This window comes from Eumetopias jubatus, unplaced genomic scaffold (assembly GCF_037043125.1).
Source record: "Eumetopias jubatus isolate StellerSeaLion01/CBP00866 unplaced genomic scaffold, mEumJub1_p1.0 scaffold_13, whole genome shotgun sequence".
In the NCBI taxonomy this organism is placed as follows: Eukaryota; Metazoa; Chordata; class Mammalia; order Carnivora; family Otariidae; genus Eumetopias; species Eumetopias jubatus.
This window is the reverse complement of record NW_028274819.1, coordinates 9,840,883-9,854,566: the sequence shown is the minus strand read 5'-3', so window position 1 is coordinate 9,854,566 and position 13,684 is coordinate 9,840,883. Positions and strand designations below refer to the sequence as shown.

Sequence of the window (13,684 nt, the reverse complement as noted above, 5' to 3'; positions counted from 1 at the left end):
TCTGAGCAGAAACATGGGTTTTCTGCAACATGGCCAATAGCAGAGGAAATTAGCCAACATTCAGTACTTGGGAAGCCAGGCAGGGATTATATTCCCTTCCAAAGTACATGCTGCTTGCCTCTTTCTTCTAGGAAGCAGTTTGCTAGCTTTGATTAGAGGTGTCCAGATAATGCTGCTGATTAACTTGGGGCCTTCTGCTGAGTGAAATCAAAGGCTTCCCTTTCTGCCTGAGGTTTCCTGTTGGAGAGCTGGTGGCTGTCCTGCCAGTTGTTCTCTGTGTCCCTAACACCAGAAATCTAGTCTTACCAGCTCTGCTGGTAGGAAGGCTTCTTTCTGCTCTGTGCCATGGCCAGTGAAGCCTCTTCCAACACCTCCTCTCCCTAGACACCTCTTCAGTGCCGGCTTTGGGGCCGGGGCCGGGTGGGAGGTTTCGGAGACCTGGTTACCCCATTGCTAGTAGCATTTGAAAGACCACCCTGTGGAAATCCTCAACTCTTAACACCTGTGTGGGGGAAAAGGCCAGATATTTGCTGGGCTCCTGGTCGAGCTGTGCCCTGGTGTCCACGAGAGCATGCTGCGGCCCTGGGAGGGACCCCGGCAACAGTGGTCCCACGGCCTTGTCTCCTGCCAGGCCCACATATCACACACCACACCAGGGCCACCCACCTGGCCCCATGTGGCCAGGCCTTGGGGTTGTTGAGCCAGCCTCTGGCCTCCAGAGCAAGGAGGCCAGGCCTCTTATCTCCAGGCCCAGGTAAACAAACGAGCTCCAAAGAGCTAAGCAGAAATTAAGTAGAGGAATCTCAACAGCGAAACCCCTTTCCTCATGAGTTCTCTGCCTTTTGGTCTTATTTATGACTTCTGGGAGGATTCTGTTTGTTTTATGTAGAAAGAGGTATTCACTTTTCTCCCCCCTCCTGCAGATTCCTTTAATTTCTTTCATGCTTAGAAATTCTTTTTTTTTTTTTTTTTAAGATTTTATTTTAAGTAGTCTCTACACCCATCGTGGGGCTCGAACTCACAACCTCGAGATCGAGAGTCATGTGCTCTACCAAGTGAGCCAGCCAGACGCTCCAAGAAAGTTCTCCATTTGTATTATTTTCCGTGTTTTGTGGCTTCACTTTTGAAGTATTTAACTTTGGCCACACGTGCTGTGGGTAGGCTGGTGTCCATCCTTCTCATTTGTCTGGAGTCAGCCAGGTTCCCCAGCACCCCCATCAGGATGCACGGCCCCATCAGTGTGGGGCAGTGTGCCCCCTTGAGCCCCGCGCCCGAGCTGGGTGGTCAGCCTCATGGGGGGGGGGCGTCTTCTGCGAGACTCGGGCGGCCCCCCACCCACCCCTGGCCCTTCATCACTGGCCGGCAGCCCTCTTAGCAAAAGTCACCATCTTCACACTCTGTCTTTCCATCCTGCAGTAAGGCCTGTTTCTCCAGTTCCTCAAGCCTTTTTTTTTTCTCTTAAAATTCTGTTTTATACTTTTCTTTATACGTCTCGCGGGTGTTTCTTTTCCGGTTCAATCCTGGATCTTTCCTACTTTGGCTATTGGGATCGGTGTTTCTCCAATGTTCCGGGAAGCTGTTGATACTTGGTGGGTAGCTTAGGTCCAGCTGGCGTCTGCCCAGGCCTCTCTGCGATCCTAAGTTGTCTTTCAGTTGGTTCTCTTTTGAGTTTCCTGGGTAGACAGTTATATCCTTGAAAATAATAAAAGGCACTCTTTCTCATAGTTCCACCCTCTTACTTCTGGAGCTTCTGGAACAGCATTAAATAGAGGTGAAGTCAGCGGCAGGCTTCGCCCCTCCCTTTATGTGTCTGCCACATCCCAGAGGGCGACGGGGAGGCCATTATCCCTGTGGTACTGAGGCAGGCTTTCGGAAGCCGCGGGTGTCTGCACCTCCTCCCCGGAGATCCTGCCTTTCCACCTATCTGGGACGCTCTCCCTGCCCCACCGCCTGGCTGCAGCCAACCCTCCAGGCTTCTTTGTGAACCGGCCAAGGGACCAGTCCTCCCTTGGAACAACCAGGGCCCTCCTGTCAGGGCCCGTGGACCGGGGCCTTGCCATTCTACGCATGCCCGGCCTGGCCATGTAGCTCATTTCTCTCCGGGAGTTTGCGGGTTCCCAGAGGTGGGGACTGGGCTTTGCGACAGCTCCCCTCCCCCAACCCTGAAGGGACAAGGAAGGCCCTTGTCATTCTCAGACATTTTGTTCCAAAGCTGAAAAGTCCCCTGCACATGCCCCTGGCATGCACTCAGCCTGCGATCCAAGCCTGGCCCGGGGTCTGTGGAGCGGGTGAGCACAGGAGAGCCAGCCCAGCCTGGGCAAAGGGGCAGGGACCTCCGGGAAACCAGGCCACCAGGGTTGGCAGGGCTCCCCCTCCCTCCGCCCTGATTTGCGTCCCCTGTGAGCCACCGCTTGGGAATGCGTCAAAGGGAGCCCTTGGTCTGCTACCATTTTCATCTCTCAACCACAACAAGCCGCCTTGCCTGAGTGAAAGCACCCTCTGTCTTCCCCAAGCCTCACCTATGACAGCCATCTGAGCTTTCTCCCTGTGTGTGATGAGGACTCTCCCGGACGGGAGGAGGTGCGGGGAGGAGGGCAGACTCTCACCGAGTCCGCGCACCCAGCACCGCGCCAGGCCCGGCACGCAGGACGTCACTTCACCTTTGCTTAACCATGAGGCAGGGGCTCTCATCACGCCCATTTCAAGGATGGAAGGGCTAAGGCCAAGAGACGTGAAGTAACTTGCTTGAGGTTCTAGCAGGAAAAGGCAGTGCTACCACCCAAACCCAGGCTGTCTTGCTCCCAGCCAGGGCTTCTGGGTCCCACAGGAACCTGCCCAGGGCCACCACCTGCTGGACCCCAGGGAACTGGCTTGTTGGGTCCCTCCAGCTTTCTGATGAATTGAGATGCCTGGAGCCCTCCCCCCAGCTCGGTACGTTCTAAAGCCCTCTTCCAGCCCTCCCTGCACCCATGACTTACGGGGCTAGACACTGGCAGAGAGCCGAGCCAGCAAGGTAGTCATGCATCGTCAGAGTGAGCTTGTGCTCTCTGGTTTTCCGAGGAAAGTGGGTGCTGTGGGCAAGCCATACCCTGACAGGTGGCCTTGCAGTTAGTTGCCCCACCTGAGGTCACCGAGCTGGGAACAGACGTGCAGTGACGGTTCGGTGTGTCACCACACACATCCGTGCCCGTCGCTGGGACTGCAGCTCGCCGTTCTGTTCCTGAAGGACCGTGATGCCCGCCTCATCGGCCGGTCCCTCAGTAGCCCCGGGAAGTGCCCATCGGACCCCCACTGGATGAGGCGGGGACCCACGGCTCATGGCGGGGCAGAGGAGGGTGTGTGTGGAGCAATTTGCTCAAATGCTGAATTGTGTCTGAATCCTGAGGCCCTGCCTCCCTGAGCCCGGGAACCCCCAGGGTCTGACAGAGAGGTCGGGGACCGGGCAGCTGCTGCAGGACAGTCTGCAGCATTGAAGGGGCCCACGTGGGGGCCAGGAGTGCCCACGGGCCAGGGGCAGCTGGGGGAGCATCAGCGTGTGGGACCTGTCGCTCCCCAGAGGTCACCATAAATCAATGGGAACAGCATGCTTACTACGGAAACGCAACTTCAAATGAATCCCCTGGTGCCCCTCCCCCCCCACCCCAGCAGCTTAGCTGCCCCTGGGTCCTTCTATGGGAGCTCTCCGGTCCGCCCACCTGTCTGGGCTGCCCTTAGTGTTCACTTCCCAGGAGTCTAACCAGCCTGAGAGGGTCCATGGGGCCTGGGGCCACCTCCTGGGATGACCCATGGGCAGAGCTGTGGCAGGGAGGGCTCCTGTTCAGGGCCAAGAAGCCTGCACACAGAGGCTGGGCCTGTGGGTCTGTTTCCTGGCTTCTGGGAGGAGGTTAGAGCAGGAACCAGGGGCCATATGCTCCCTGGAACCCCGACAGGCCACTGAGTGGGTGCCTCTCTACTCCCTCCTCTGAGAAATCTTCCAAGGCTGCCTTTGAAGCCTCCTTGGCTAGGACCTCTCCAAGGCCAGCCTCAGCCCCGGCCTTAGTGACCGTCCTTGTGCCAATGGCCACACTTTCTGGGGATGAGTGAGACCCCTGTCAAGGCACAGGAGGCCACACAGGACAAAGGGGTCGGTTCTAGTGGTGCTTCGGCCAAATGGGCCGTGACCATGGCCGCTGGTGCCAAGGCGCCGGTCCTGGGGGCAAGCTGGGCTTCTTTCCCATGCAGGGCTCCAACTTTCAGGCGTCGTGGGCCCTCCCTGCGATTTTGACGGTCGTTACCCTCTCCGCTCCCACCTGCAGACAGCGGCGTTGGCTTAGCCAACATCCGGGGTCTCTGCATCCATAACGTGTCTCCATCTCCTGAGTACAATAAGTAGGAATGAGCACCTGCAAAGGGCTGGATCTGGGGAAGGGCGAGTGAGGGGCAGTGTCCCAGGTGCCAGCCCCCCGGTGTTTTTGTCTGTGTTCTCATCGGCTCCTCTTAACCACCAGTGATTTGGGTGCCAAATGGGGTGGGGGTGCAGGGGCTAAGTGACCTGTACCGGTGATCTTGGCAGATCTTGGCACCGAAAGCAAGAGCGGAGGTCACTCTCTGAGCAACATCTTATGGTCTCAGTCCCCAAGGAGCAAGGTGGGCTGGTCTGCAGAAGGCTGGACCCTAGCACTGAAGGGCTCCAGGGACCCCGTGGGGCAGTGACTCCCCTACAGGCTCGTGCTCAGCGTGGCCTGAGCGGCTTGGTGCAGTGAGGATGCCCAGGCCCCAACGCGGCCTTCCTCGCTGTGACTTTCTGGGCACCAGGGTACCCTGGGTGGGTCCCTGGCCTGCCAGCATCCTCGACTAAAAGCTATCTGCCTGGGAGAAGTGATTAGCCTTGGAAAGTTGCAGGGGGCTCTAGGGAGGTAGATGCTCCCAGCCCGGTGACTATTAACAATTCCCCAGGCCCTTATCTGTGTTCCCCCGGCTGCTGCGGGCTCTGGGGAGCTCCCCAGCGTGCCCCGGGAGCTTTTCTCACTCTCAAAGGGGTGGAGACTGGCCAAGGAGCTCCCTCGGTGGGACCCCGTATGAGTTGTTCAGTTGTGCATTCACTCCACAAACATTTATTTGGTGCCTGCCATGTGGACTCTGAGTCAGCTTTCTTGGGTTCAGATCCCAGCTGGGCCCATTTCTCGTGTGGCCTTGAGCAGTGATTTGACCCTGAGCCTCAGCTTCAAAAGCCCCAGGCTCGTGGGCTGGCGGAGGAGGGCGTGAGCTGAGGCCTGGATGGGACAAAGCTCGGGGTCGGTGCCCTCAGCTGGGGCCGAGGAAGTGGTGGCCGGTGTTGGCCGGAGCAGCTAGGGGCCAGAGGGCCGGAGGGGCCCAGCCTTGAGGGCCCAGGGTGTGGGCTGACAGGATAGAAACAGTGACTGCAGAGTGGGCGGGGGGGGGGTGCGGGCTGCTGGATCCTGCGGGGCGCCAGGTGCTCACCTTCTCTTCCTCTCTCCTCAGTACGGCAAGAAGAAGCTCAAATACCTGCCTTACAACCACCAGCACGAGTACTTCTTCCTGAGTGAGTGTTGGGGGCTGCCCTCCAACCACACCCCAGAATGGCCATCTGTCCCCCCCCCCAACCACCTGCCACCTCTTTAGACCCAGGAATCGCCCCTGAGCCTGTCTGAGCAGGAAGGGCCATCCATCCCGAGTAAGCTGCTCCTGGCACATGGTGCAGACAGGACCCAGAGGCCCAGGGTCCCACACTCGGGGGCCCCTGGGTAGGGAAAGGGGGCGGCGGGGGGGGAGGGGGACACGTGCTCCCAGCCCCTCCTCAGGCACATGTCGCTGCCTCTGCCTGGGAGCTGCGGAGCTGGGCCCCCACTTCAGCGCTCGCCGGGCTCCCCCTGACTGACCAGCCCGGTGCGGTGGGACGGGATGCCTCTAAGGACCCCTGCTCTCCCCGCAGTCGGGCCGCCGATGCTCATCCCCACGTACTTCCAGTACCAGATCATCACAACCATGATCAGACGCCGAGACTGGGTGGTGAGTCAAGGGGTACAGGTGGGCCCCGGGGGCCTGCACGTTGCCCCCGGTCCCTGCCCCCGGGAGGTGGGGGGGGCGGCCTCGTCACTCTCAGGAAGGCACCTGCTCTGGCGCTGCCAGGAGCCAGGCAGGCCACATCCCTACACGATCCCCTGCTACCCACACCCCGCGGGGCCAGTGGGGGGCCACGGCCTTTGCAGAGCTGCCTCAGAAAGCTCCTGAAGGCGACGTGATGAGAGCCAAATTGGGCCCGCCTGTCCGCCACTCTGGCCGTTGCCTCCCGTGTCCCCGCGTCCCTGCGCAGCCCTGAGACCCCGTGGGCCGGGGCACACCACGCTCCCCGTGGTAAAGGGAGAGCAGCCGGGCAGTGGCTGAGCTGAGAGGTGGATTCGTTTGCTCAGGCTGCACAACAAGGCCGCTCTGTTCCACGGCACAGATGCGGCATCAGAGTTCTGGAGGCCAGAAGTCCGAGACGAGGTGTTGTCCGCGTAGGTCCTTCTGTGGGCAGTTAGGCACGACCTGGTCTGGGCCAGTGTCCTTGGCTGCTGGGCGCTGGGTCTTCTGCCTGGGTCTCGGCATCGTTGTCCCTGTATTCATCTGTGTCTGTGTCCAGAGTCCCCTTTCTTAAGAACACCGGTCGCAGTGAACTAGAGCCCACCCTATTGACCCCATCGGCCATGACCCTATCTCCAAATAAAGCCATGCGAGGCCCTGGGATGAAGGCTTCAACATGTGCATTTTAGGGTACACGACCCAGCCTGTAACACCAGGCTTGGTGGAAGCTCCAGATTCTGTGTCCAGAGAGAGAGAGAGGGTGCGTGTGGTACACGCCCCCGTCGTTGGCTTTATGTGCATGTGCAGGCGGGATTCGGCATAAGAAGGTGATCAGAATGACCTGGATGGAGTAGTCACCAATAGGCAGAGTCTGCGGCAAAGCGGGGTTCGCAGGGTCAGGGACAGGGCCCCCTGCCCTGGAGACCAAGTGGAGGGTCACTTAGGCTCACGGGTTTTTTGTTTTTGTTTTTGTTTCTTAGTCCAGTTTCATAAATGAAAGTATTGGGACTCTTGAGAGTTTGGGGACTTGCCCAGGGTGACACCAAGTGGTGGGTCAGGCCCTTAGAACCCAGGCCGTGTCCTGTACTGTCCCCCCACTACAGCTACCAGTCTCTCTCAAGTAACAGTCCCTCATATTTCTATAGCGTTCGCAGGGCTTCAAAGTCCTCTGCCTTGTCCTGTCTCATTGAAACTGTGGGCAAAGGGGCCACGCCTGTTGATTCTGCTGATGTCCAGGACTGGGAGCCAGGAGCCCCGGGTGGGGGGCGCGGAGGTGAGCGAGGCAGCAGGACTCTGGAAGTCTCTGCCAGTCCTGTGTCGGTAGAACCTGTACCACCCACTTCCAGGACATGATATTTTTCCAGAAGTGAGCCTTTCATCCGTACTTACTATGTCCCAGCACGGCCACCCTCGTTATGTCATTTGACCCTGGCTTAATGAGTGAAGTGACACGGGCCGGAGGGACGGACTTTCTGGGTCAGTTGCACGATGGGAATTTGAGCCCAGATCTCTCGCCTATGGTAACTACTGCTTCCACTGGGCTCCCTGGGGCCTGGAAGGAGTCACTCAAGCTGAAGAGGAGTTTGAGCCCTGCTGTGTGGGGTTTCGTGGTGTGCTGCTGGGCATATTTAATGAACCTTTATGGCAGATGACTCCTGCCTGAATATATACTTTTCTTTTTACCGTGTTTGTTCCCCAAGGGACAAAGGGCTCAATAAGGGCAACAGGAAAGGAAATAAGACTGTGCCTGGATGGGATCAGATGGCAGACCCAGGGAAATTTGATAGGGCCCCTCAGGTCTTTTGGGGCCCTCCGCTCGGTGGTGGGGAGCCTGGGCAGCCCTGCCCTTGACCCTACTGGGGAGTAGGGCTCCAGCTGGGTGGGAGGGACAGGCCTCCAGCCTTAGGCTCCTTCTCTGAAGCAGCTGACTTCAGTCAGTGCTCGGTGCTGAGGATTCAGGGAAGATAAGATCCGGTGTCCCCCACCCCCAGGGGTCCGTGACTGCGTGGGGCAGAGGTGAGTCCTGCCTGCGCTGTGCTTTTCTGATTTACGGTAACAGCGAGCTTAGGTGCCAAGTGCAACCCTGGCTTGGGGCCGCGGTCCTCAACAGGAGCAATTCTCTTGGGCCAGTTGGCAATATCTGGAGACCTTTTTGACTGTCACAGCGCAAGGGAGATTGGGTGCTACTGGCATCAGGCATCTGGCGGGCATCCAGCCGGGGATGCTGTTGAGCATCGTGTCAGGTACGGCACAGCCCCCCACACTGAGGGCTTATCCAGGCCCAGACGCCAGTCATGTGGAGGAGAGGGCTTGATGCACTCGGAGAGCCTCAAGGAGGGAGGTGTTTGCCCCCTGGCAGTGTTGGTGGTGACCATATCCTGGAGATGCTTCTCAGCCTCCCTCCCTGGAGGTCCTGCATCCGACACCACAAACCACTCTCTCCTAAAATTCTCCCTGTCAGCTTCCAAGTCCCACCTCTGCTGGCTCTCCTCCACCTCTCTATTCCCCCCACATATGCGTCACACCCTATCCCTGAAACCAGTGGTTCCGGGGTCGTGGGTCGCTCTGCACAAAAGGAAATAAGATCGGCCCCATGGATATACATGTGTTTCCTACTGTACTACATACACATGAAAGAAACAAAGTTGAATGTGATGAAATGTAGGAACAGAACTTGTAATGCTTGCTTCTCCCACCCCCTTAAAGACCCCTCGCTGGATCCCAGGTCATACCCGGGGCCCACTGCCGCCCATCCAGACTCTCCCTTCCCCCAGACCTCCCAGCTGCTCCCCTCTGCTCCCCTCCTCAGCTGATGACACCCATGCGGGGACCAGCCTGGATTCCTCACGACTAAGCAGTCCCCAAACGCAACTGCCCAGGCCTCCTAGATCATTCTGGAATCTGTATCTCCTCCTTGGGGCTGTGGGCCTTGCTCTGGGTCTCCCATCATTTCGTGTCCATCTCCCGATGGAGGCCTTTCGTAAATTTGAGCGTCATGTCAGGACCACCCCCATGCTCCCCTTGCTTCTGTCACCTTCCAAACGGTATTGAAGGGATCTCTTTATAAGCCTGTCCTTCCAGACGCAGGGCTCCCGAAGGCCCTCCTTTGGCTCCCAGCACCCAACTCCGCCCTCGAATAGAGAGGAGGCATTCACAGAGTTTGTGGAGCTTAACTGCACGCAGACTTGAGGATGAGTTTGCCAAGCAGACAAGGGGGGAGGGCAGGAGGCCCAGATGGAAGAGACCCTGCAGTGTGACAGAGCTTGGCCTGGCCGGGTGCACGTGGGTCGGGAGACTGGCTGCACGGGGCCAGGTCAGTGGGCTGGCATGCGGAGGGCCCATGCACCCTACCCAGGGGCCGGATCTCATCCTGTATCCCCTAGTGGGGAAGAGGGCGAGTGGGGCTTTGAGGATGGCAGCGTCACCACCACGAGGGGAAGATCTCCATGGCGACAAAGCGCAAAGGGACTGGGTTAGAGTCGTTCAGAGCTTTTCCTTGCAGGCCACACTCACTGTTGCAATACACGGCCAACCCATGGACAACTTCAGTGGGAGGTCTCTCCCCGGCCTGCAGATGGGGGCACGGAGGCCCAGCGGAATACATCACCTGCAATCACACAGAGTCAGCGGGGGGAGCCGGGTTCTGCTTGGGGCTAAGAAGGTGGCTCTGGTTGCCATGGTACCCGAGGGAGAGCAGGAGGCCAACGGGAGGCTCCCGCTATGGCCCAGTGGAGGCATGCAGCCTCGGGTCGCAGAGAGATGGTGGGGAGAGAGGGACCCCCTCCACAGAGCACCTGGCCGGGAGGTTCGCCGTGGAGGGTGGGGCAGTCAGGGCAGCCAAGGGAAGCGCTTGTCCAGGTGAGGAGAGACCTGCAAGCTCAGGATCCCGTGGCCACCCCAGCGAGGGGCAGGAAGGGAAGAGGGGACAGGAGGGGAACTGGGCACGGGGGTGAGGGACGACTATAGCATGTGAGAGGTAGCTGGGGTGGGAGGGCATATGGAGAGGATGGACAGTATCATCGACCTTTGCCTGGCCAGGAAAGAGATCCCAGGTGCTGATGGGTAAGGAGGACATGGCCAAAGGGCAGTTGGTGGTGGTGGTGGGGTCTGTGTACCTTCAGAATCCCCGGGACCATGAAAGGGCTGCTCCTGGCTGACATCTCCTGGTCCCTGCCCTGTTTCCCTGAAGCAGAGCACCCAGCCCCCTCCTGCTGCTCACTCCGCATTTCCCTGGAAACAAAGACAGTCACCAACCCTGTGCAAGCAAGCATCACATCCTCCGTGGGCCTGGTGCCCAACTTCCTCGAGGCCTGTTGGGGGTTCTTGGACCCCTTTGCCTCGCGGGGCGTAGGAGGGCTGATCACACCCGTGATCAGGACGTGGTGCCGGGGTGGGTGGTGGTCCGGTATCTAATCTCGTTCTCTCTGCAGGACTTGGCCTGGGCTGTGAGCTACTATGCCCGGTTCTTCATCACCTACGTCCCTTTCTATGGCATCCTGGGGGCCGTCGTTTTCCTCAACTTCATCAGGTACCCGCGCTTGGTCTTGACAGGGCTTTGACGGGAGGGCCTGTGCGGGAGGGCTCCGAGCTCCCCACTCCCTGCCCAGGCCGTCTGGGGCTGAGGGAGAGCGTCTGTTCCCCCCAGGGCCGGGCCCCGTGGCAACTGCCGTGGCTCCCGCGCTGAGCTGTGCTCTCTTCCAGGTTCCTGGAGAGCCACTGGTTTGTGTGGGTCACACAGATGAACCACCTCGTCATGGAGATTGACCATGAGCCCTACCGAGACTGGTTCAGCAGCCAGGTGAGAGCAGCCAGACCTGGTCACCGGGGCCCTGTGGAGCCTGTGGGTCCATCTCCCCGGCCTCCAGCACTTGGCTGCTCAGTGGGCCCAGGGCTGTACTGGGCTTCCCTGCGGCTGCCTGTGGCCTTCTGCTGGGAGGGACTGGCGGGGAATCGGGGCGGGCCGAGGTCTCTAGGTGGGGCGGGATGTTAGGGAGGGGTGGGCCTCGTGGAAAGGAGACGAAGCCTTCCATCCTCCCTTCTCCTGGCCTCTCACCCCTCCCCTCCTCAGCTGGTAGCCACCTGCAACGTGGAGCAGTCCTTTTTCAATGACTGGTTCAGCGGGCACCTCAACTTCCAGATCGAGCACCAGTGAGCGCGGGCGGGCGGGCAGGCTGGGAAGGTGGGTGGCACCGGGGGAGGGAGGAGGTCACCAGCCCCATCTGGGCACGGGCAGCACATGGGGGCTACCTCCCTCTCCACCCTGGCCAGGCCCCGAGCGTGGCTCTGCAGCCAGCCCACTGAGGTCAGGGGGAGGGGCTCACACGGCCCTATGACAGCCACCCCTCCCGAGTGGCCCAAGCTTTGTAATTACAGAGGTCTCCCTTGATCCTGCAAGCCTAGCAGGGCCGGGGGATTGATCCCTTTATGGACAGGGAAACAAGAGGCCCAGCGCCCCCAACCCCTGTGTACCGGTCTCCTGGGGAGGGGCGGGGGGCCGCACAGGGAGAGCTGTGGACAGGGTCTCCCCGGCCCTGACCACTGCTGTCTGTGCGGGCTGTGAGCAGAGGCGGGGGCGCCCTCACCCTGTCTCCGCTCTCCCCAGCCTCTTCCCCACCATGCCTCGGCACAACTTCCACAAAGTCGCACCACTGGTGAAGTCTCTGTGCGCCAAGCACGGCATCAAGTACCAGGAGAAGCCGCTGCTGAGGGCCATGCTGGACATCATCAGGTAAGCGGTGGCGGGCGGGGGGGGGGGGGGGGCGCGGGGTTCCTGGGGCCCAAGGAAGAGACCGAGAGGCATGCAGCTGGGACTGCCCATGTTGGGGACTGACAGCCACCAGAGGGGATGAGCCCTCCCAGTGTCCCCACCAGGCCACCCCCCCTTACTAGGAATGACCTGGCTTCGCCCTGGGCTGGATGGGGACCCTCCCTTTGTCCTTCCTCAAGGGGTTCCCTGGGGCGCCCTGAGCAGGCAACGCTGCAGCCCCGCTGAGGGCTGAGAAGCACCGCACCCCCGGCGCAGCCTCCGCAGCCACCCTCTCCCTGGGGCTCCCCTGACGGTCCCCCCTCCTCTTCCCAGGTGTCTGAAGAAGTCCGGGGAGCTGTGGCTGGACGCCTACCTCCACAAATGAAGCAACAGCCCTGGGGGCACCCACGGGGGAGGGGGAGCAGGTGGGAGTGCTGGCCACAGGGAAGGGTGGGCTTTTGTTCTGAGGGGTGTCCACGAGGTTGGGGTACATGCTGGCTTGGGGATCCCATTTTCGGTCTTTCTCCTGTTTTTCTCTCCGCTTTCACTTTGCTTCTCTCTCTGACACCCTCCCTCATGGGACCACCCTCTATCAGGTGGCCCCTCACCTTCTCCCAGCTCCCACCCCCAGGAACAGAGAGAGGTGCTCTGTCCCAGCCCCCAACTTCTGCCAGACCAGAGGTCCACAGATACGGCCTGTAACAGCCCCTCTTGCTGCCTGGCCTTTAGGCCTCACACCGCCTTGTCTTCCTCCGATACTCCTGAGGTCCGTGGGGGACCCGGGGTCCTAGCTGGGCACCACGGCACCCTGGTCTGCAGGCCTGGCCCCGCCCTCTGACATGGCCCCACTGGCCCTGGCCCCGGCCCCGTGCTTGGCGTTAGGGAATGTGTGCTTGATGCACCCGGCCCCCTCCCGGCCCACACTGAGACCGGGGCTCGGGGCCTCCCTGCTGGCACCCCCTCTCTTCAGATGTCCGGGGTCCCGGCCCTGACCCCGGCTCCCTTTGCCTGCAGTGCTGCCAGCTCAGACCTCGGGGCCCAGGCAAGTGTCCTCGCCCCAGGGGAGCCCTCTGACCCGAGGCTTGTGCTGTTCCATCCCACCATCTGCCATGTCTCCCTAGCTCCACAGCCTGGGACCTGGGGGCCAAGGCGGCCATCCTGAAGGTGGGCTTGGCCAAGGCCATGGCCCGGTCAGAGGATCAGCCGGCCTGTTGGCTCAGCCCTGCCCCACCCACCACATCCCCTTCAGATGTTTGACGGGGCTGGGAGACCTAAGATTCTGGAGCGATCGGACCCTTCTCCGAAGTGCTCCGTTACCTGCCAGGCAGCGCCAGCCAGTCTCTAGCTGCTTGGCCGAGTGGCCTTGAGCCCTTCAAGCTGCAGGAGGGCGCCTCACACAGCCCCTCCCCATGCTGGGACTGCCAGTGTGGACGTGCTCACACTGTCTTCTGCTCTCTCCTGTCTTCTGTTTTTTTTAACCTTTTGTTATAGATACATTCTGACAGGGCGAGCGACAACAGGGCTGGGCCTTGTCAGCACCTTTTACCACCTGCCTCTCCGGGCCCCGCCGTGGGCTGACTCACAGAGGCCACAGGGACCCCGACTGTGGGGGCTGCAGGGGCCGCTGCTGTCGAGAGGGCAGCAGGGGCCCAGGGGGAGGCAGTGCCAGAAGAGATGACCCTGAGGATCTGGGGGTTTGGGAGAGAGATATGCCGAGGGCCCAGTGAAAACTGCAACAAGAGGTTTGAGGGCTGGAGGCCAGGCAGCGGAGGAGATGGGAGGGAGTGGGAGGGAGGGGCCCGGGGCTGCTACATTCGGAAATCTAACCCACTAACCAGTATTTAGCTTCAGGGGAGGGGAGCTCAAAGTGGGGGC

At 60.3% G+C, this 13,684-nt stretch overlaps 1 protein-coding gene across 2 annotated transcripts in view; it reads left to right on the top strand.

The window, feature by feature from the left end:
* Positions 1-13,611, top strand: part of FADS2 (fatty acid desaturase 2) — a 30,223-nt gene extending 16,612 nt beyond the window's left edge. Inside the window, exons 6-12 of one of the 2 annotated variants that reach the window (XM_028117888.2) lie at positions 5,482-5,542; positions 5,933-6,009; positions 10,494-10,591; positions 10,765-10,861; positions 11,132-11,211; positions 11,666-11,791; positions 12,143-13,611. In XM_028117888.2, coding sequence (XP_027973689.1) covers positions 5,482-5,542; positions 5,933-6,009; positions 10,494-10,591; positions 10,765-10,861; positions 11,132-11,211; positions 11,666-11,791; positions 12,143-12,194 — 591 coding nt within the window. In that variant the 3' untranslated portion in view covers positions 12,195-13,611. The remainder of the gene's footprint in view (positions 1-5,481; positions 5,543-5,932; positions 6,010-10,493; positions 10,592-10,764; positions 10,862-11,131; positions 11,212-11,665; positions 11,792-12,142) is intronic. The other variant, XM_028117889.2, reaches the window with a different exon arrangement.
* The last annotated feature ends 73 nt before the right edge of the window (positions 13,612-13,684 follow it).